Raw genomic sequence first — 25,119 nt, forward strand, 5'->3', positions numbered from 1 at the left:
TGCAATGCTTCTGATATTAGGTGACTTGTCTCCTTTACCCCTAAATTATTTACATTCTACCAGAACTTTATCACTATATTGTATGTATGCCATTTGTAAACTAGATTAAACAAAGAAAAGCAAATTATGTTACTGTTAGGAATGGTATAAGAACAAGTGGGTGGGTCCACCTTGCCTGCTACATAGGGACACACATATTGTGAGGATGATGGGGAACAAAGATGACCACGGTGACCTCAGAGAGAGAAGGACAGATAACCACCATGTCTTCTTAAGTATAGTTATATTTGCGATAGGACAGCTCATTCAGACTCCTTGTCCTCACTATAGGGGATTCATCTCATCCTGGGGTCTGCATGAGCTGCCCTACCTTTTTAACCCTCCCCAGCCTATCTCTTTTTCTCCCCACGGAAGAAACTCCTAGTTCTGAAAGTTAGGGTGGAGTATGTGCCTTTGTCCTTTGTATATGTCTATCAGGGTTTAATGCTACATATATGAGAACATTACATGGGTGTCCTGGATAACACTAAATGAACTAGCACAGCTGGTGACAGACAATCGAAATCTCCTGGCACTTAACGGCACATATCATACCATGATTCCAAGAGACGGACTTTCCTAAGAACCAGCTGACAAAGAAGCTCAGACCCGCTCTCTGAGTTTTTCACTTTAATGTAGGGGGAACAAGCAAACTAACTGTCAAATCCTACAAAACACTAAGTGACAGCCACATCAACCTGGGCACCATACAGGAGACACAAGGTAAATCTGAAGAAAACGCTGTATCAAGAAGCAAAACATCTGGTTTCAATTTTCTGGGTGCCACACAGGACCAAGCTTCTGGCACAGCCATGTGTGTGAGATTAAATGCTGAGAATGCACCTCTCATTTTTCCACCGACAACTATGTTCGTGAACTAATTGTGGAGATTAATGTCTACAAGCTTTCCTTTTGTACCCCACCAAAAGATGAACACATGAAAACTTGAACACCCATCTCCATCCAGCATATCTTGGAAACTTCATCAGTCATCACTAGTGTTGGAAATATAAAGAAAATGATGAAAACATGATGATTTGGTTAACTGATCTGAGGGGTACTCACCATGTGTTTGACACTGAAGATCTAGGTATGTTCCAGTCAGCAGTTTTGTAGCAGGAGTATAATCCTGACCTCTGCTTGGCAGCTGCCAGTAATAATAGCCAGCCAGTAGCAGCAACTTGTAAATTTCTCTCAAATTTTCCACAGGGCCAACATTGTTCACTCCTCATTGAACTCAGTATCAATATCCTATTAATACGATCTATTCCACGTCCTAGGTAAAATTTTAAACAAGCTGACTCAAAGGCATTCTTCATTAACTTAGACAAGTGCATAAGATGGATACTGACAGCAAATAGGAACTATTAGAGGTTTACAGTGACAGCCATCAATACAGCAAATAAGTCATTCCTAGAGGCCGCCAAAAGGAATCCAACATTGGTTGGACTGCTGAATGCGAGAACTTGCACGAGGAATTCCAGCAAAGCATAGAGCATGATATGGCACATGAATTACTTCACAACTGTGGGTTGTGCAAATTCGGCTGAGAGAGTTGAAGACTTAAGATTTTAAAATGTCAAGCATGAAGCTTGGTCATTCCTGAGGAAGCTAGGGGATAATAGCCAAGAGGAACAAGTATGTGGCTCTATGCATCAACGAATCAAACCACTAATCCTATGGTGTCAACATCAATAACTCCACAAGATCAAGATCATGCAATTAAAGTTAAAAAAAGAGCTGATGACCATCAAAACAGCCTGCAAAACAAAAACCAATTACTTGGTCCCCTTCAACATGAAAAAAAAAAAAAAAAAAAAAAAAAAAAAAAAAAAAAAAAAAAAAAAGACAGTAGTTCTTCAGAAAATGGAATTAGGGAAAGCCCCTGGTTTCGGTGGCATCCACATCTAATTCCTTGTACATTGTGGTGACTACAAGAAATCAGCTTGCTTGTATTTTCAGCAGTATCTCACAGACAGGCAATGTTCCCCATCAACTCAAGAGAGCTAAATTAATTTTGATCTTAAAACCAGGAAATTCCAATGATTCTCCAAAAAAATATAAACCAATAGCATTGCTCAGTATGATTTACAAACTTCTGGTAAGATTTTTCCATAACAAGATCATCCCTGAGATACTTCAACATATTCCAACTGAACAGGCAGTATTTTGCCCTCATCTAGGGAGAAAGGAAGATTGAGTTTAATGTCCTGTCAACATCGAGGTCATTAGAGATGGAGCACAAGTGTGGATTGTGTCAATGATGGGGAAGGAAATCAGCTATACCCTTTCAAAGGAACCATCCCAGCATTTGACCAGAACAATTTAGAGAAATCATGGAAAACCTGAAACTGGATGGCCAGACATGGGTTTGAACTGTTGTCCTCATAAATTCCCTCATCAAAGCTGCTCAGGTCAAGTTCTCTCATAAGTAATATTCATAGAAGCAGGCTACCAAAAACAGTTGAAAACATAAGCTGTGTCTATTGATCTTGCAGCAGAAGACAACATAGTTTAAAGACAGGGCATGTTATTGAAACTCATGAAAGTGATCCCCTGCAAAACTACCATCAACTCAGTCATTGCCATGCTTTCTAACAGATGCTTCCAAGTGATCATGGGTGATAAGAGTGAGCACTGAAATGAAGCTGACCAATGGCTTCTCGCTGGGATATGTTGTGGCCTCCCTGTTATGTAGCTTTTATACAGCTGATATTCCCAAAATCACCCTACAGAAGTCTGGATATGTTGATGACTGTCCCTGGCAGTACGTTATAAAGATACGGAAGCCATGGAAAACATACTGAAAAGACTTAAAAGTTATTAGTAAATACTTTTGCCATTGCAGATTGCAGCTCAGTGCCACAAAGATGCAAGTCCCTATATTCCACCTCTACAACAAGTCAGCCAACGGAGGACTCAGTATTTACTTTGAGAGTGAACTACTGTCCCGAAATTGGCATCAAAAATATCTAGATGTCACCCTGAAACCTGAGCTTCAGGAATCATCTGTTAAACACAGTGAGAACTCTCACAGAAATTTGCTGGTACTTCTTGCGGCTCTTCAGACACCATGCTATGGACTTCAACTTTTGGTCTTGTGTATCCAGGACTGGAAAATTGTGCAACTGTTTGGATTAATAAAATCACACAAGTGAATCAGTATTCACCTAAATCAAACTATGCACCTTATATCAAGTGCTATAAATGTGACCCCAACCTATTGATTACCTGCACTAAGCAACATAGCTGCTCCCCATCTGTGATGAGAGGAATCACTCATTAGAGAACTCAGAAAGACTGAAAACACCCCTCTTCTGCTAATCCATGAAGTCATCCCTGACAGCAAGACAACCTGACAGGATTATAGACATCCACCTTTAAAGAGTGCAAAAATTTTGAATGAAAATGTATTTAACATAGTTGGATATTGGAAAGAGGAGTGAACCAATTGGGCACTTCCTGCCTTTGACAATATTTCCTTCCTCACCACCACACCACCTGAATTTCACAAGCCTCACAAAATATGGTCTACTCTAAATAGAATATGAACAAACTGTGGTAGATAGGGGAAAATAGTTTCTCCCAAGTGCAATTGTGGAGCTGCTATGCAAACCATAAAACATATAGTTGAAGATCATTTCCTGACAGCCTTCACCGATGTCTCCTCCGAACTCCCACATGCTACCAAAGGGATGGTAGAATATATTAGCAGTGAGGACATTTGGCTGTAGTTGTGTTCCTGTATACTCTGTGGTTTTATATATCTTACGTGTTTTACAGGGCCATTGCTGTGTATTTTGTCATCTTTATTACACCCTGTAATCCCCTCTCTCGACACTCCTCCATCAACAACATCCAATGGCACAACAATGCAAATCTCATATTATACTTTTGATCATTGAACTACACTGATCTCTCCTTATTTTCTGGGGACCATTCTGAGTTTTCTTGCTTTCTCCTCAATTCCTTCAAAACTGACTGAGGACAATCTTGCTTTCTCCTCAGTTCCTTCAAAACTGACTGAGGACAACAAATGTCCTCAGTTTCTTATTTTTTGTCCTGACTTTTTCAAATTTCTCAAAATAACTGAAATAGGAAGGATTTTGAACTAGAATTCAACTGAATATACCAGTACAACCAATTTTGGCATCAATTACTTAGTCTATTTAATTGTAAGAAAAATGTACTAATGAAGGTGTGGAACTATTTCCAGGTGTGAATGAATTTTTCCTTCATTTTAGAAAAACTATGCTATACTGGTGAAAGACATGCTGAAGCATCAAACTAGATCATCTGGACAATCATAGTATTATTTCATTTCTGCTGTGATTGAAATATTTCTAGACTGAGGAATAAATCTCATCTTTTTCAGCATCCACTGTCTTGTGATTAAATAAATAAATGATGCCTTGTTTGCATTTTCTATTAAAGTTGTACAACTTTTATTTTTAGCTGCCATGGTGGTGCAATGGTCTAAGTCATTGACTCCTGATCATCACTCGAGAGAGATGAATGGAGGTCATGTTTGTTTCAGTTTCGTACTCAGTAGTGGCTGCTTTAGTTTTGAGGTTGGTAGAGGCAGCGTGTTTAGTTTCATCAATTACTTAAGTAATTGTTCCGTATGCCTTTGAAACCAATTTGGTTTTCTGATTTTTCCTCTTTTTCATTTTTTCTCATCATTTGCTCAATTTTTTCTCTGTTTGATTAGAAATTAATTTTTCCCACCCTTTGCTAGCCCTAAAATTTTGCCCAATTCTTGCCCAATGGTAGAAACGACCCTGGTATTTTTATATCTATTCTTTTCTCTTTTTTATATGATCTCTATGTTTTATATGTACACATAATGTTTGCATTGTAGTTTATCTATATGTAATTAATTCATGTGATGTACTGCACCATAATCTGAATAAATACGCATCTTTCAAGCAGCAGTACTGAAATTTCAGATCCTGAAGGTCAGTAGTGGCCAGCAATTCTGTCTGATAATTTTATAATTTTCTCAAGTGAAATTTTCTTTAAATAACATTTAAAACTTTAATGTTATGACTTATAACAATTTATGTAATCAGTACTCATAATACTCGGTAGCTGAATCATGGTATTCTTGTTTTGATCACAGGATTGCTGGTAGGAGACCTCAAGTTCAAGTGTTTACAAGTCAGTTAGTTTTGTGTCCCATAGATCATTACCATGTGTAGAATTAATAGTAATGATGTCGAATATGTCATTTTACATTTACATTATACATTCATTTATAAATATGACTAAGCTCAGAACATTTACAAGTCCTTTTTTATTTTTATTTTTTAAAATCAGATGTGATTAGTAATTCCTACCCTCCAGCTTTTACAGATTACAAAAATAGAAAGTCTCCTATGGAATAGAAGGAGTGTGAAGGAGAAACTGTTTGTTTGTTTTCAAATTTAATTTTGCTGTCTTTCAGACAATTTATATAATTGGGTAGGTGATCAAAATTTTTTGGTTTTAGCATTGTGCATCATGTATACGCTAAAGACAATCTTAATGTGGGGCTATAAATGTTTTTCTTCTTCCTTAAATGAATGCCTACAAAATGATCATGGGTGAGCACTGCACATTATTCTTACAGCACATTTTGAACAATGAAGACTTTTCTTCTTAAAGATGAGTTACACCAGAACATTATTCCCTATGACATTATTGAATGAAAATATGCAAAATATGTCAACTTACCAGTTTGGCTCTCCCCTACATTTTCAATAATTCGAAGTGCGAAAGTAGTTTCCACACTAATTATTATTTCCTTACAGTCTGTTACACTTATTGGTATATCTCTTATTGGTATATATGTAGAACTGAATGTGTTGTGTCTTTTTAAAATTGGGAGAGAGACCATTCACAGAAAACCACTCAATAATACTTTTACATTTCTTCTGTATGTTTAGACTGATTACAATACTAGTGTCATCCACAAAAATAACTAATTTCGCTTGTTGCATATGAGACAGAAGGTTGTTTACATTTGTGAAAAACAATAGTGAACACAAGATAGAGTATTGTGAAACCCTGTAAGTGATGAGAAAGAATATGGAGAACAGGTGATTGTTAAAGTACTGTGTGGCACAGGGAGACAAACATGCTGAGGTCCTACTGATTTGGATTCCTTGTTCTGACCTTTCCATTTCTTTCTGCCTCTTCTTCATTCCATTCATTTTTTTCACTTACACCTTCTGTTTCTTTCTACATCTGTCATATGCCATTAATATTTCTCTTTGTCTAGTAATTTCTTGCCATATGTTGTAGAATGTCAGACATTATAATTTTGAAGCTACACAGTGCAGCAATTTTGAGCCCAGTCAATTATTTTGTGTACAGCACTCAATTTGTTTCTGAAAAATATTTCTTCCTTTTCTTTCTTCCCACTTTATCATACTGAAAAAGCAGCCTCAATGTGCAAAAGATTAAATGTATCAACCTTTAGATGTTGAACAACAATGTATGCCAAAATGTTCTTGCCACAGCAATTGTAGCTTGTGTGGTTTTCAATGGTCAAAACAAACAAAACTATAAGAAAAAAACACTATTGTTACAGTGGCACTGAAGATGATTAAGAATAAAGTGAAACACGTCTGGTCTGAATAAGATTTTTATTACAGTTGCTAAAGACGGAAATTAACCTGTACAACATGTATGTACCTCTTGTCCACTGTTTATTTTTTCAGTTTCTGGCTTAGTGCAGATCAACTGTTTAACGATCAAGTAACCTTTTATCCACAATGTAAAAATACTTGTGTTCGGAAAAATATGTACATAACACAAACCAAGATTGAGAGGTAACCAAAGCAGCAAAAACAAAGTATTTATTTAACTTTCAGTTACTTACTAACAAATGAGATTGTAAACAGGCACAAAATTTCATCTTGTAAATAATAACATACTACACTGGTGAGCAATTATGAAAGCAAATGGATGATTCATTCTGAGCAGAAAACTACAAGAGAATACTTTGTGGCAAAACCAATTTGCTTTTAGTATTTGCCCCACACCAAATGCTCCAGCTATTCCTGCATATTTGATTATTTGATCCTCACAATACAGTTTTCAATAATCATTGTGAAGATGTGAAGAAATAAATGAAACATACTGTATAATCCTATTGGGCATTAAGAGCCCCATAAACAACAATTATACAGTATTGTAACTTTCTTTGCAGCTCATGTTCAGCAATACATTCCAATAATAGTAATAATAATAATAATAATAATAATAATAACTACTAACAGAAAAACAAAATTACAAACCTTATTATCACTTAGATATTTTAAATTATCTCACCTCAGTGCACCTACTGTAGCTGAAGGGTTGAAAACAATTTCAGCTCCATTAATTCCAAACATAAGCCAGTTCAATGGGTGATGACGTCCATAACAAATGTTTACAGCAATTTTACCAAATGAAGTCTGTAAACAAAGCAATATTAAAGTTACAAGTAAGGAATGACATTAATTTTAGCTATAATTTCTTACAACATTGTGCAGCAAATAAGTATTAACTGCATCCCTTGTTTCAAATTTTTTAACAAAGAGAAACTATCTGTGATGGCATAACACCTCTGACTCAGATAATGGAGGATCACTGCCCCATGAGATGATGGGAGTTAGTAGGCTCTGTACACCCATAACAATTACACAAGTTGTTTATAATGTGCTTACCAATAAATAGTGTGGGAATCATATCCCTATGCCGTATCACTATTCTGCTATTGCACTGCCAGTACCCCATTCTCTACAGCGGTGACCCCAAATTTCTGCATCATGCAGTGATTTTACTGTTAAGTCAAAAATCTGATGCTCAGTTAAGCGATCAAGAATGCTGCTGTTACAAATGGTACAACGTCATTGTTACTTCGGCAATGTCAACAACATCTCTCAACAAGTGCTCATAGATTCTACAAAAATTTCAAATGCAAAATTGCTAAATGTCTGCTAAGGCTTGGACAATACTACAGTGCCAAGCAACAGAGCAGCAATGCCTTTATTGTTTGCCATATCTTCGGACCAACCTTGCATTGCCACTGATGCCAAGCAGAGAACTGTGCCACAACAAATGTCGAATTTACTGAGTGACTTCAAAATAAACATTCCAGATTTGACACCAAGTGAATCTGTTCCTTGTACTTCAGACAAAAGTGCAGCAGAGAATCACATTAAACAATGGCTGCCCACCTCCGTAACGAACATTAAGCTAAGTACCTTCAACTTTTGCACAGGATCAAAATCTTGCGTGTTCCAGTGCTGGTGATTAGGAGCATTATGATATTCACATTAATTTCCTGAACCATTCGGATGCCTCCACAGAGCCATTATAGTTGACCGACAATGGCCCATGCCATACCACTCCATTGTTCTGTTTTGTCATCCACCTGCCAATGGACACCACAATCAAGGTTTACATCTCATTACCTGTGCATTCTAATTTTACAAATCCAGTTCCGACCTTTGTGACTAAATGCGAGTTCTGCGAGACAGACCACAACATTACTCACACTCCATCTGCACCAGCCGCACTGGGCGTAACGACTGACTCGTTTCTGGTCCAGCACTGTTTCATTACCTGCACTCAGCACCAAAACCAACTATGGACTCCACAACCTCATCTAGGTAAAGTCAGATACTGCTGCCTCCTGGTACAAGTGAAGTCACACCAATGTTAATTGTGTCATGAATGACTGCACATCCATACTAACTCGATGAGACATTGACTGGGCCACTGGCTAACAAATGGACCATGCCTTCCTTCTTTATGGTGCCAGGACCTCACGCACACTCTTACATACATTTCCCATCGTCTCAGACATCCGACATTGGAAAAGCCATACTTACTCCCATCAGTCCCAAAACTTCACTCTCACACACAGCCATTCTTCAAACAGCCACCCAAGTTCTAGGCAAGTCACAATGTGTCACTGATGCCAGCTGCACCACAACATGACTCACATCATCACTTGCCTCCTTACATCAAGCTGCATTTCCTGAACGTCTCGTGCATCAACGCTCCCGCACCTCCCACATCTCCTGGCCATGCCACACCTACCTCACGATGGTGCCCTACAATTAAGCCACTCGTGGCCATGACATTGGCCACTACCATCTGAAACTACCATTGTTCCGCGTGGATTCTCCTGCGATGTGGTTTGCCTTCAGCCATGCTGTCTTCGTTCCGTCACCGCCTGCTACTTGACACAATGCTTCTGTCTGACTGTGCACTAAGGACACTTTGGTTCCTGAAACTGCCAGAGAACATCCAGACAGTGATGCTAGAGCTTGAGGAGGCACCACTGGAGTTTAAACTTTGACGGATTGAAAGAATGCAGGCACTGTCACAAAACCACATTCTAATCAACACTCAACAGCACTACACTGCAGTCAACGCTCAGTACACCTGCACTGAAACTGGTTTTGCACAATCTGGGCTGAGCTGCCCCGACATTCAGTCCAGCAGTAGACCGCCCAACGATGACCGGACTGATCAGAACTGGGTTGTGGCCCCTGCCTCTATCACCTTGACCACCTTTCATGATTCTGGTGGACAACAATTGCCTACTGTGACAGACAATGTTGTTGCCTCCCCCCCCCCCCCCCCCAGCTTGTCACTGACTCAATCAAGTGCACCAATCAAGTGCATCATCTGCACGACAATGCTACTGCTGGTTCCACACCAGATTTGGGCAGGGCGCACAGTGCTGCAGACAACCCTGTGCCTACCCAAACTAGAACAGTGGCCTGACTTAGGTGCACCAGGCCGCTCTTCATTAACAAGACACCTCTGTACACTACAACAAAATAGTAGTGACACAATGTTTCAATGGACAGACAGTTCCTGACTATACATCCATGACAGGCACCTGCACATGTATTTTCTCATTGATAATAGGGTCAATGTGAGCACTCTACCACCTGCTCTCACACTTGCTGCACTGTCGCTGTTGCTGCTGCAACTGCACATGGCCAATTACACTGTAATCACAGTTGCTGGAACTGTACACATCACGCTAGATCTCTGCACAGATATGTAAATACTTTGAACATTCCTAGTAGCAGAGACAGTTCAACCAGTCTTGAGCCAGTTTCCTCCAGCACTACCAACTACTGTCAGATCTGAATCATGCCCTCCTATTACGACAGGATGGCCAGCAGCTGATCCGTGATGTTGTCAGAGATACACAACCTGCTGGGACTGTAATGCCTTTGGTCACACTGCCACTGCTCGACATACCACGTGATCTGAAGCTACAAACCAGCTACACTTAAAGGTAGCCGAGTACTCATATTACATCGTGACAACAAGATCACATGCCTGAACGACGAACAACTACAGAGACAAATCGTGGATGCCACTGCATCACTATATGCAGCTCAACAGCATCTTGATGACCTTCATCACCTCGAACACCAATTGCTATCGCGGTGCCACTACTACGGACACTTCTCAGGTTAGTGAATGATCACAACCCCCATGTGAGAACACTCCTGAGACAATGTTGCAATTTGGTCTCTTCGAGTTCCCCTACATGCTGTATGGGCTAAAAAATTTGGCACAGACATAGCAAATATTTATTGATAGTGCAGAGCTCAATCGCTTTTGTGTTACACCTATCTAGATGCCCTCATAATCTTTTTGCAAAACAAGCAAGGCCATCATGACCACCTGTATATCATTGTTGGTAAGCTTGCCTCTCACGGCATCATTATAAACGATGACAAGTACCAACTTCTGTAACTCCATATGACCTGTGTTGGATGCCATGTTGACGTGTCTGGGATGTGCCCTATTCGTGAGAAAACTCACTAGATATGCTTCCTCCTACCTCCCAACAACTACCAAGAGCAGCGTATGTTTTTGGGGTTCATAAATTCCTACAGGAACTAATTGCCACATGACACTGAAACTTCGCTACCAGTCACCCAAGCATTGTTCAGCAAGAATGCATCTGGTAAATGACGCCTCGATTGGACACCGCAAATGTGGCCTTCCAAAAAATAAAAGTTTGTATACCACAACCCTCAGCCAATGCACAGCTAGTTATCATATCTGATGCTAGCAATCATCCAACTGGGGCTCCTTTACAGCACTAGATCAGTGTCATCACTCAGCTGGTCAGTTTTTCTTACGCAAACTTACCAAAGTCCAGAAAAAATGGTCCACATTTGACTACAACTACAAGCCATATATGAAGCAGTTCATCACTTTCAAGATGATGATGATGATGAGGGTAGATCCCTTGCCATATAAATACACCATCACCCATTGGCAGATGCATTCCACAACACACTGGTGGATTATGCATCCAGGAGATTCGGCCACCTCAACTTTGTAGCACAGTTCAGTACCAACATGTGATACTGTAAAAGTGCTGATAATATTGTGGTGGACTCCTTTTTCTGTAGTGCCACTACATCCACTCAGTTGGACTTTGATAGGATCACAGATGCACAAGAGACAGATGCCGAGCTCCACAGCTTGTTTAACAAACCAGACACTGGACTCTAATTTCAACAAGCATGCTACCCATCATGACCAAATACACTCCTGGAAATTGAAATAAGAACACCGTGAATTCATTGTCCCAGGAAGGGGAAACTTCATTGACACATTCCTGGGGTCAGATACATCACATGATCACACTGACAGAACCACAGGCACATAGACACAGGCAACAGAGCATGCACAATGTCGGCACTAGTACAATGTATATCCACCTTTCGCAGCAATGCAGGCTGCTATTCTCCCATGGAGACGATCGTAGAGATGCTGGGTGTAGTCCTGTGGAACGGCTTGCCATGCCATTTCCACCTGGCGCCTCAGTTGGACCAGCGTTCGTGCTGGACGTGCAGACCGCGTGAGACGACGCTTCATCCAGTCCCAAACATGCTCAATGGGGGACAGATCCGGAGATCTTGCTGGCCAGGGTAGTTGACTTACACCTTCTAGAGCACGTTGGGTGGCACGGGATACATGCGGACGTGCACTGTCCTGTTGGAACAGCAAGTTCCCTTGCCGGTCTAGGAATGGTAGAACGATGGGTTCGATGACGGTTTGGATGTACCGTGCACTATTCAGTGTCCCCTCGACGATCACCAGTGGTGTACGGCCAGTGTAGGAGATCGCTCCCCACACCATGATGCCGGGTGTTGGCCCTGTGTGCCTCGGTCGTATGCAGTCCTGATTGTGGCGCTCACCTGCACAGCGCCAAACACGCATACGACCATCATTGGCACCAAGGCAGAAGCAACTCTCATCGCTGAAGACGACACGTCTCCATTCGTCCCTCCATTCACGCCTGTCGCGACACCACTGGAGGCGGGCTGCACGATGTTGGGGCGTGAGCGGAAGACGGCCTAACGGTGTGCGGGACCGTAGCCCAGCTTCATGGAGACGGTTGTGAATGGTCCTCGCCGATACCCCAACAGCAACAGTGTCCCTAATTTGCTGGGAAGTGGCGGTGCGGTCCCCTACGGCACTGCGTAGGATCCTACAGTCTTGGCGTGCATCCGTGCGTCGCTGCGGTCCGGTCCCAGGTCGACGGGCATGTGCACCTTCTGCCGACCACTGGCGACAACATCGATGTACTGTGGAGACCTCACGCCCCACGTGTTGAGCAATTCGGCGGTACGTCCACCCGGCCTCCCACATGCCCACTATACGCCCTCGCTCAAAGTCTGTCAACTGCACATACGGTTCACGTCCATGTTGTCGCGGCATGCTACCAGTGTTAAAGACTGCGATGGAGCTCCGTATGCCACAGCAAACTGGCTGACACTGACGGCGGCGGTGCACAAATGCTGCGCAGCTAGCGCCATTCGACGGCCAACACCGCGGTTCCTGGTGTGTCCGCTGTGCCGTGCGTGTGATCATTGCTTGTACAGCCCTCTCGCAGTGTCGGGAGCAAGTATGGTGGGTCTGACACACCGGTGTCAATGTGTTCTTTTTTCCATTTCCAGGAGTGTAAGTTTGGTGTGATGTTTTGAACGGATGAGTCTGACCAGTCCCCCACCCACATTGCAGGCCAGTTTTTGACCTTCTCCACAAATTTGCACATCTGGCAGCATACTCTACCATACACCTCATCACAGAACAGTTTGTCTGGCCTAACATTAAAAAGGATTGTGCCACATGGGCCAGAACCTGCATTCTGTGCCAGAAGGTAGAAACTGCCTGTCTTACACAGTCCCCCCCCTACCTTTGTCAAAATCCCGATTCCAATGGGTTGGTTCCAGCACATCCACACTGACATTGTAGGGCCTCTCCCCAAATCACATGGTTACTGTTACATTCTGTTAATCATAGATCACATGAAACAGGGCTAGAAAAAACACCCAGTACCAACATATCAGCAGAGACACTAGCAAAAACTTTCATCAACCATATTGCCAGATTCGGCTGCCTGGCCTCCTCAATGTCGTACCAGGGTCTGCAGTTCAAGTCCCAACAATTCAATGACTTACACTACCTAAGCAGATGCTGCCAGTTCCACACAACTGCTTACCACCCCTAATCCAATGCCCTTGTGGAACAGTGGCATCAGCTGATGACAGCTGCTGTCATGTGCCACTCAGAATCATGGATGGAAGCCCTCTGACAGGTTTTCCTGGGCATTCACACGGCACATAAAGATGACTGACACATTGAATTCGTAGTGCATGAAATGGTCCCCACAGACCAGGACTAGCCAGACTTACTCACATGCATGCACACACATATACAGAACATCCATGTGTCACCCCCTCCCATCACATGACACAATTAACTTTTATTCATAAAGATCTGGCCACACACTCTCATGTGATGCTACGCACACATGCCATGAAACCCACCCTACAACCACTGTTTACAGGACTATATCAAATGTTGAAACATGATACAAACAATTATATTGAAACTGCTGGGAAACAAGCAACAATGTTGGTGAACTAGCTTAAACCAGGGTGGACTCTCACAACAGACACTCCCCACCCCACTGTCTCCTATGCACCTGTTAATCAATTTCCAAGAGTGTGTAAATCTACACCATTTTCTACCTGATGACATATCCATCATGTTACGCAATACTGACCACGTGATTACAGCAGCTTACATGGACAGGTGGTCAGATGGAAGCTGTCACACATTTTCGTGCACACCACTACTGTCCAACCAGTAGTTGACGTGGCAGGACTCCCAGTTTTCAGCAGATGGTACGCTCACTGTCACCATCACTGACCCAGCTTACTTCACCACACCCTGCAACTCCCCCTGTAGATGCAATAATGCAAAGCAACACCACCAACACATCTCCCTCTTCAAATACCAACACCAAGCCAGCAACAATTCAAGACACCATGGAAACTACATCTTTATCCACTAATGCTGCTGGCAGCAACCTATTATTTGCACCGCAAATGTTGCACTTTGAGCAACAAACAGGCATTTGATTGGCTTTTCTCATACTGACCAGTAAACTGTTTTACACCTTGTGCATGGCTCTGGAATGTAATTAGTTTTTCATCAAAGACTGTTACAAGTCACTGAGCAAAAACTGTTTCTCACTGTAATGTAACCCCTGTTCTCTTTTTCATCTGTGTGCATCATCCAGTATTAGTTTTGAATTCTTGCCCACCCTTCTATTCAAAAAATCCTCTTTATTTCAAACACATTCAGTCTGGTAACTCCTTGAATAATGCTGACACCTTCATTGCATTTATCAGGTACATACTGCACAACTTCTTACTTCACTTGATAAAACCTTCCCTGCTTATGCTGCCTGAAAAATTTACAAACAGACCTATCATTCCAAGGAAGAAATTGTCAGTGAAACTAGAAATTTAATCCGATCAGCTAGAAACTTATACAGGTCTTCAAGAATTGCAGTCAGCGGAATAATCTACGGAAGGTCTGTGAGTGATACTTATATAGAGAGGATAAATTGTAATATTCGTGAGATTTGTAATAATCTAGGAGTTATATTTATCGAGCCAAATAAGTTTTTAAGCAACAAATGTCTGGGGAAAGATGGTACTCACTTAAACAGGTTAGGCTCCAAGATCTTCACTAAGATGATTACTGATATTTGCAACATTATAAATAATAAGGGAAACTAAAAAGCAGAAGAGAGAATGATCATGCACAAAATGTGCCTGAAGAAAGCAATATTTCTTTCCTTCATTATAATGTAGAGGGATTAGGCAATAAGATTGATGTTTTCGATCACTATCTTTCAGATATTACACCCCACATACTGGTTGTCAGTGAACACCAAAAATCTGCAGATAACATACACTTGTTTAAAATCCAAAATTATTCATTAACTGATTTTTACTGTCGTTCTAACCATAAAGGTCGAGGAGTGGGTATCTACCTGAGAACAAATAACCTAGTAGAATTTTACGAAAATATTGCTTGGGTAAAAGAGTATTCCACTGATTTGCACTGTGAAACTGTAGCAATTAAGTTAAAATTCTTGTCTGTTGTATACTTTATCTTAGCATTGTATAGATCAACAAATGGAAATTTTGAATTATTTCTTAATTCCCTTGATAGAGCATTATGTAAATTAATGTCCAAGCAAGAGCATATAAATGCTATATTATTAGGGGATATTAATGTCAACACGTTACAAGATTCCCAAGAAAGCAAATGCTTCAAAGACTGTATCTATTCTTATGGTGCAAAAGGTCTGTTGGGAGACATACCCACTAGAATCACTCCAACTAGTATAAGCTCTCTAGACCATGTTATTACTAATTGTGAAAATATTGCCACAGCTGCTGTTGTAAACGGTCACATCTCTGACCATCTAGGCCAGCTATTAGTTCTAAAGGGAGATCTTTGTATAATACCAAAGAAAATTTATGAATACAAAAGGAACCTCTCTGTTATCAACATTGCCAAACTGAGAGAGAGCATTGGTCATGAATCTTGGCATCTAGTATTCCAAGCCGAAGGAGTGAATAATAAATGGGATGCCTTTCTAGATACATTATCTTATCATCTAAATAATACTATTCCCATCAGAAAGATAAATATTAATAAGAATAAGCCAAGACAGTCAAGGCCCGTGGAATTTGATAATACTACCAAAGAACTGAAAGAAAAAATGGAAGAAATGTATATGATACAAAGAGAGACCAAAAACAATGAGCACAGGGATAAATACAAACAATACAAGTACCAGTTTTGCAAGCAAGTCAAAAGATTGAAGGCTGAAAAGATTAACTCAAAAATACACAATCCAGATTGTATCTTCAAGAACTGCTGGTCAATAGTAAATGAATTTAGAGACAGTAAAACAAAACTAAAAGGTAATATCAACATACAGATATCTACCAACAATATTGATGTCACCAATCCTCAAGAGATCAGTAACATTTTTAATGACTATTTCATAGATATCATAGAATCTGACTTTTGTACCACAGATAAAGTACCTGTTGGAAGTCTTGCTGAGGATAATTCTGAAGCTAATCAACCCCATGAACTTGAAATCAAGGATATTTTGCAGCTCATCAGAGAATGTAAAAACAAAAAATCCGCTGGATGGGATGAAATTTTTCCATTTTTACTTAAACAGTGCAAAAACAATCTAGCATATCCCTTGGTGCATCTAATAAATAATGTCTTAAAAGAAGGAGTGTTCCCTGACATACTAAAATTAGCCATTGTTAAACCTCTCTACAAAAAAGGTGATAAACAACTAGTAGAAAATTACAGACCACTCGCCTTAACTTCCGTTTTTAGCAAGTTAATTGAAAAAATAATTCTGAAATATATGTTAGAGCATTATAATAAGCACAACATCCTGGGAGATTTTCAGCATGGTTTCAGAAGTGGTCGTAGCACCATGACTGCAACACTTCAATTTATGCTGAAAGCTCTTGACAAAATTGATGAAGGCATGCAAGTAGCTGGAGTTTTCCTAGACCTATCAAAGGCTTTTGATAGTATTGATCATAAGGTACTTCTGTCAAAACTGGCCAGAGATAGCATAAGTGGAAAATTATTGTACCTCATCACATCATATTTAAAAAACAGAAGACAGTGTACCTCTGTCTCACACAATAGTGGAGAAACATTAAAAAGTTATACATCAAGGGTCAGGAGTATTAAATTTGGTGTGCCTCAGGGATCGATAATTGGTCCCTTCCTCTTTATATGTTACGTCAATGACTTCCCAAAGATAGTAAAAAATGATACCTTCATTACAATGTATGCAGATGACACTTCAGCCCTTTGTTGGGGAAATGATATTCTCAATCTCGGCATAGAGGTAAAAAAAAAAAAAAAATTTATGGATATTGCAAAGGAAAAGTTTGAAAATGACAATCTAAAAGTTAACTTACAAAAAACAAATATAATCCCCTTCAATGTTGGTGATTTGCAAACTTGTATTGATTCTCAAGATAGCAATATCGTAGGGAAAATCTGCAGTGAGTGTAAATTCCTAGGTATATGCATAGATAGCAAACTACTATGAACACAACAAATTGACAACGTATGTGCAAGGCTATCATATAGTCTGTATGTTTTAAGAAGAATAGCTCCATATGTCAATACCCAAGCAATGAGGATGATGTATTTGGGGTTAATACATCCATTTCCAGCATATGGTCTTGCACTGTGGGGTGGGGCTTCCAAAACTCATGTAGACCGAGTATTTAAACTCCAGAAAAGAGCTTTGAGAATATTAGGCAAAAAAGATGATTGAACATCATGTAAGGAATTGTTTATAGAATTTAAAATTCTGACTATCTGTTCAATGTATATGTTTGAAACAATAGTATTAACTGTAGAAGATAAAAAATATACCTGTCGTAATGCAGAAATTCATGATCACATTACTAGACAAGTACAAAATTACCATATGATACACAGAAGACTGAAAAAAACTGCAAACAGTACATATATTAATGGAGCAAAATACTTCAATGCACTGCCAAATGAACTGAAGGTAATAACTGGAGAGACAGTCAAAAAAAATCTAAAATCGTGGCTCATTGAGGAGTGCTTCTATAGCCTACTGTAGAAACTAAAATCTAAAGTATTATTATGCAAATAATTTGGACTACATTCTTAAGTTCCTATTATAAAGTAAAATTAGATTGTATACTGTTGTATTGTACTACCAATTGCTATGCCTGTAATTACATGTTTCACGCAAATAAATTACAAATTACAAATTAGTGCTCTTTATATGATACCACCAAGAAGCAAGATGGGATAAATCCACCTGCTCTGATACCAGTCTTAATATGAACACTTTTTTCTTCTTCTTGGTTTTACTTATTGGAACCATATATCTCATATACAGGGAATTTTTAAATTCTTTTCAAACTGTAAATTTATGTCTTATTATTCTGACAAGTAGTTTACATGTTACATGCAACACACAAGCATTTTCTTTAAGGAAATATCTAAATTTGAAGTCTCATGAACTCCACATGCACTTAAAAATCTGTGCCCACTAATTACAGCTTGTTTCAGAATTGACCTAGGTGATTTGACAGCTCTGTTTCTATACCATGTAAAGAACATCATATTTCTTCTAGATTTTACTATTCAGGATAAGTTTCTGCATGCAAATTTTTGGTGCACAATTATTCAAATTTCAGAATGCAGACCTTTCAAAAATCTAGTATTTCTGTCCTGTAGCACTAATTTTTCTATGAGGGTGTGCTGAAAAGTAATGTCTCCAAATCTTTATTGTGAAAATTCTTAAAGCTTCTTAAAACAAAACACTTTATTAACATTTTGCATCTTTATTCTTCATGCCTGCATATTTATTTCTCAACATAGTCATCTTGGCAATGAACACATTTCCCCCAACAAGAGACTACTTTGTTTATACTTCACTGTAGAATGTTCAGCTTTCCTGATGGAGCTACAATTTCACTTCTGATTGCAATGCTTTATCACTGTCAAAGGTGTTCATTAATGTTTTTTGAAAATGTGAAGATCAGAGGAGGCCAATCAGGAGTCTATGGAGGATGACAGATGACAGTGAACCGAAAACTAATGACTGTTGTACATGTTGCAATGTTTGTATGTGGTCTGATATTGCCATGCTGAAGGAGAGGGTGCTCCATGTGTGAATGAACTCTTCTGTGGTTAGAAACTCAATTACAGCATGCTGTTTCTCATGCACTGATATAGTTACGTTACACAATGCCACATTACACACTATAATTCAGAGCCTCTAGCAGCAGAGGGTTGCAACTTGCAAAGTCGACTTAGTAATATGCATGACATATAATATCTCAGCTGATGTTGAGAACATGATAAAAAATTCAGAAGCATTATTCTTCATCACACCCTTATATATTCAAAATGTACATTTTTATTTCAGCAAGTTTTTAGATAGAAAAATATTTCATATGGGACTTTGGAAGTAAAATAAGGCACGGGAGATTTGTTTTTGTACAAGGCTGGGAGGATAATGACGACCTGTGAAGGCCTCCTTTGGTATATTTCGAGAGGAACTGCTCATCACTGTGGATGCAACGAAAATGGGTGGCTGGGCAGAATGGAAGAGATTTCTTGGTATGGAATGGGTGACAGCTGTCAAAGTGTAGGTATTGCTGACGGTTAGTAGGTTTGATATGGATGGAGGTACTGATGTAACCATCTTTGAGGTAGAGCTCAACATCTAGTAAGGTGGCTTGTGGATTGAGTAGCATCAGGTGCAACAAAAGGGGGAGAAGTTGTTGAGGTTCTGGAGAAATGTGGATAGGATGTCCTCACCCTCGATCCAGATAGCAGATCACAAAGATGTCTTCAATGAATCTGAACTAGGTGTTTAGGATTCTGGGTGTTTGGGAAGGTTTCCTCTAGATGGCCCACGAATAGATTGGCATAGGATGGTGCCATATGGGTGCCCATAGCCACACCCAGATTTGTTTGAAGGTAATACCTTCAAAGGGAAAGTAATTGTGGGTGAGGGTATAGTTGGTCAAGGTGACTAAGAAGAAGGCAGCAGCAGCTGGCTGAGGCACAAGCAGCAACAGGGAAGTAATTGATTTTACGAGTTTCTAACCAGGCACGAATTGTATAAAACTTCCTGGCAGATTAAAACTGTGTGCCCGACCGAGACTCGAACTCGAGTTCGAGTCTCGGTCGGGCACACAGTTTTAATCTGCCAGGAAGTTTCATATCAGCGCACACTCCGCTGCAGAGTGAAAATCTCATTCTGGACGAATTGTATAGTTTCATCTCTGTGCTTTGGTAGTATAGTTTCTTTAATTTCTGCAGGTTTATTTAATATTAATAGACAGAGTTCTCACATTTGCATTTGTGTCAGTAAGTAAACTGATTTTGTGACATATTACAAGTTTCTAATCAGGAGCGAATTATTTAGTCTCTCCCGAGTGCTTTGGTAGTTTAGTTTTTGAATCTCTGTATGTTAATCTAATTTATTAGACAAAGTTCTTATACTTTCATCATTATCTACAGCAGACTTCCATAGTGCATGTCAATAGTATTTTGTTTGTCTGTGTTGTGAAGTTTTCTGTGGTCTTTAGTATGGATAGGGCTGTGATTGCTGTTTGCAGATGCAAGCCAAGTTGGTGACACTTTGCTCTCAGCTCCAGGCTGTGATAGCTTCAGTTACACAGGTTCAAGCTGCAGTGTGTGGGCATCATTGTTGTGGGCCAGCTGCGGGCGTCCAATAGATGTCCAGCAATTGGTCTGCACCAGTGGCCAGCCCAGTTACTGCTTGAAATGAGGTAGATCTCTCAACCATGGTCGAGTGGAAGGTCACCTCGGGGTGTGGCAGGCAGTGAAAGACTTCCCAGAGGGCCGAACATAAAGCCTCCCCAGTTAGCCTGACAAATAGGTTCCAGGTGTTGTCTGTGGCCGACACTCTCTCTCAGGCAGTCTCAGCCTGCAAGATCCGCGAAATCACAGAGGGTGGGATTATTGGTAGTTGGGAGCTCCAATGTTAGGAGTGTTATGGGGCCCCTTAGGGACATGGCTGGCATGGAGGGGAAGAAAGTCATTCCAGATGTGAGACAGGTCCTTCCAGATGCCACAAAGAGCACAGGATGCAAACCGCAGGTGGTGGCTCACATTGGTACCAATGATATGTGTCACTTTGGATTGGGGGAGATTCTCTCTGGTTTTGAATGGCTGTCAGGAGTGGTAAAGGCTGCCAGTCTTGCTTGTGAGATGAAAGCAGAGCTTACCATTTGCAGCATAGTTAAGACGATTGTTTGCGGACCTCTGGTACAAAGCTTAGTGGAGGATCTAAATCAGAGACTTAGGTGGTTCTGCAACCGTCTAGGCTGCAGAGTCCTCAATTTGCACCATAGGATGGTTGGGTTTTGGATCTGCTAAATAGGTCAGGACTCCACTGCATGCAGGAGGTGGCTACATGAGTATCAGGGGCTGTGTCGTGTGGTGGTTTTCTATGTTAGAGGGTCTCGGGGAAATACAAAAAGAACTTCAGTCTCAAAGGGTACAGGTCGAACACAGGAAGAACATAGATCCAGGAGCTATTGGTATAATAGTTGCAAATCATCATAGCTGTGTTATGAAAGTACCAGAGCTCCTAGCAGCACTAATAGAAGGCACTGATGCTCAGATTGTTGTAGCAATGAAAGCTGGTTAAAGCCAGAATATGTTCAGTCAAAATTTTTGTGAAAGAGCTAACAGTGTTGGTGTTTGGAGGGGGGAATGGGGGGGGGGGGGTGCAGCACACCAAAAACCAAAGAATGCACTTTATTGGCAGAGCATGTAGGACATGCAACAGAGCTACTAAAGAGACTGCATTCACTATGCTTGTCCATCCTCTTTTGGAGTACTGCTGCATGGTGAGGGGTCCTTACCAGATAGATTTCATGGAGTACACTGAGAAAGTTCAAAGAAGAGCAGTGTGTTTTCTATTATTGAGAAACAGGGGAGAGTGTCACTGACATGATACAGGATTTGGGTGGACATCACTGAAACAAAGGTGTTTTTTGTTGTGGTGGAACATACATCTACTTCTAGAGGGATACTCTGCAAATCACATTTAAGTGTCTGGCAGAGGGTTCATCAAACCACCTTCACAATTCCCTATTATTCCAATCTCATACAATCTCGTATAGCATGTGGAAAGAACCAACACCTAGATATCTTTCTGTAGAAGCTCTAATTGCCGTAATTTTATCATGGTGATCATTGCCCCTTTGTAGGTCAGTGTTAACAAAATATTTTCACATTCAGAGGAGAAAGTTGGTGATTGAAATTTCATGAGAAGATTCTGTCGCAACGAAAAACCGTTGTTTCAATCATGTCCACCCCAAATCCTGTATCATTTCAGTGACATTCTCTCCCCTATTTCGCGATAATACAAAATGTGCTGCCCTTCTTTGAACTTTTTTTTATGTACTCCATCAATCCTATCTGGTAAGGACCCCACACCACACAGCAGTATTCTAAAAGAGGACAGACAAGCATAGTGTAGGCAGTCTCCTTAGTAGATCTGTTACATTTTCTAAGTGTCCTGCCAACAAAACACTGTCTTTGGTTAGCCTACCCCGCAACATTTTCTTTGTGTTCCTTCCAATTTAAGTTGTTCATAATTGTAATTCCTAGGTATCCAGTTGAACTTTTGGTCTTTAGATTTGACTGATTTATTGTGTAACCAAAGTTTAATGGATTCCTTTTAGCACTCATGTGGATGATCTCACACTTTTTGTTATTTAGGGCCAACTGACAATTTTTGCACCATTCAGATATCTTTTCTAAATCGTTTTGCAATTTGTTTTGATCTTCTGATGACTAAGAGTTGATAAATGACAGCATCATCTGCAAACAACCTAAGACGGCTGCTCAGATTGCCTCCCAAATAATTTATATAGATAAGGAACAGCAAGGATCCTATAACACTACCTTGGATAATGCCAGAAATCACTTCTATTTTACTTGATAACTTTCTATCAATTACTAGAACTGTGACCTCTCTGACAGGAAATCACGAATCCAGTCATATAACTGAGACCATATTCCATTTGCATGCAATTTCACTACAAGCCGCTTGTGTGGTACAGTGTCAAAAGCCTTCCAGAAATCCAGTAATACATAATCAATCTGAAATCCCTTGGTAATAGCACGCAACACTTCATGCAAATAAAGAGCTAGTTACGTATCACAAGAACAATGTTTTCTAAATCTATGTTGACTGTGTGTCAATAGACTGTTTTTTTCAAGGTAATTCATAATGTTGGAACACAATGTATGTTCCAAAATCCTGCTGCATATTGAACGATGTTAATGATATAGGCCTGTAATTTAGTGGATTACTCCTATTATCTTTCTTGAATATTGGTGTGACCTGTGCAACTTTCCAATCTTTGGGTATGGAATCTTCTGACGAAATTTCAATCAACAACTTTCTCCTCCAAATGTGAAATATTTATGTTGATGCCAACCTACATAGATAGAAATGAATATTATAATAGAATAAGGGAAATCAGAGCTTGCCCAAAAAGATATATGCGTGTGTTTTTTCCGCACACTGTTTGAAATTGGAATAATAGAGAATTATTGTGAAGGTGGTTCGATGAACGTTGTACCAGGCACTTAAGTGTGATTTGTAGAGTATCCATGTAGATGTAGATATACACTCCTGGAAATTGAAATACGAACACCGTGAATTCATTGTCCCAGGAAGGGGAAACTTTATTGACACATTCCTGGGGTCAGAAACATCACATGATCACACTGACAGAACCACAGGCACATAGACACAGGCAACAGAGCATGCACAATGTCGGCACTAGTACAGTGTATATCCACCTTTCGCAGCAATGCAGGCTGCTATTCTCCCATGGAGACGATCGTAGAGATGCTGGATGTAGTCCTGTGGAACGGCTTGCCATGCCAATTCCACCTGGCGCCTCAGTTGGACCAGTGTTCGTGCTGGACGTGCAGACCGCGTGAGACGACGCTTCATCCAGTCCCAAACATGCTCAATGGGGGACAGATCCGGAGATCTTGCTGGCCAGGGTAGTTGACTTACACCTTCTAGAGCACGTTGGGTGGCACGGGATACATGCGGACGTGCATTGTCCTGTTGGAACAGCAAGTTCCCTTGCCGGTCTAGGAATGGTAGAACGATGGGTTCGATGACGGTTTGGATGTACCGTGCACTATTCAGTGTCCCCTCGACGATCACCAGTGGTGTACGGCCAGTGTAGGAGATCGCTCCCCACACCATGATGCCGGGTGTTGGCCCTGTGTGCCTCGGTCGTATGCAGTCCTGATTGTGGCGCTCACCTGCACAGCGCCAAACACACATACGACCATCATTGGCACCAAGGCAGAAGCAACTCTCATCGCTGAAGACGACACGTCTCCATTCGTCCCTCCATTCACGCCTGTCGCGACACCACTGGAGGCGGGCTGCACGATGTTGGGGCGTGAGCGGAAGACGGCCTAACGGTGTGCGGGACCGTAGCCCAGCTTCATGGAGACGGTTGCGAATGGTCCTCGCCGATACCCCAGGAGCAACAGTGTCCCTAATTTGCTGGGAAGTGGCGGTGCGGTCCCCTACGGCACTGCGTAGGATCCTACGGTCTTGGCGTGCATCCATGCGTCGCTGCGGTCCGGTCCCAGGTCGACGGGCACGTGCACCTTCCGCCGACCACTGGCGACAACATCGATGTACTGTGGAGACCTCACGCCCCACGTGTTGAGCAATTCGGCGGTACGTCCACCCGGCCTCCCGCATGCCCACTATACGCCCTCGCTCAAAGTCCGTCAACTGCACATACGGTTCACGTCCACGCTGTCGCGGCATGCTACCAGTGTTAAAGACTGCGATGGAGCTCCGTATGCCACGGCAAACTGGCTGACACTGACGGCGGCGGTGCACAAATGCTGTGCAGCCAGCGCCATTCGACGGCCAACACCGCGGTTCCTGGTGTGTCCGCTGTGCCGTGCGTGTGATCATTGCTTGTACAGCCCTCTCGCAGTGTCCGGAGCAAGTATGGTGGGTCTGACACACCGGTGTCAATGTGTTCTTTTTTCCATTTCCAGGAGTGTAGATGTAGAGGGGTACATCATTCGCTGCACATTTGAATAGAA

At 41.1% G+C, this 25,119-nt stretch overlaps 1 protein-coding gene across 1 annotated transcript in view; it reads right to left on the reverse strand.

The window, feature by feature from the left end:
* The window catches only part of LOC126203597 (beta-ureidopropionase), a 155,238-nt gene that overhangs the window by 28,968 nt on the left and 101,151 nt on the right, over window positions 1-25,119 (reverse strand). Inside the window, exon 6 of the mRNA XM_049937960.1 lies at window positions 7,357-7,481. Within this exon, the coding sequence (XP_049793917.1) occupies window positions 7,357-7,481 (125 nt within the window). The remainder of the gene's footprint in view (window positions 1-7,356; window positions 7,482-25,119) is intronic.

Source organism: Schistocerca nitens, chromosome 9 (assembly GCF_023898315.1).
Source record: "Schistocerca nitens isolate TAMUIC-IGC-003100 chromosome 9, iqSchNite1.1, whole genome shotgun sequence".
NCBI lineage: Eukaryota > Metazoa > Arthropoda > Insecta > Orthoptera > Acrididae > Schistocerca > Schistocerca nitens.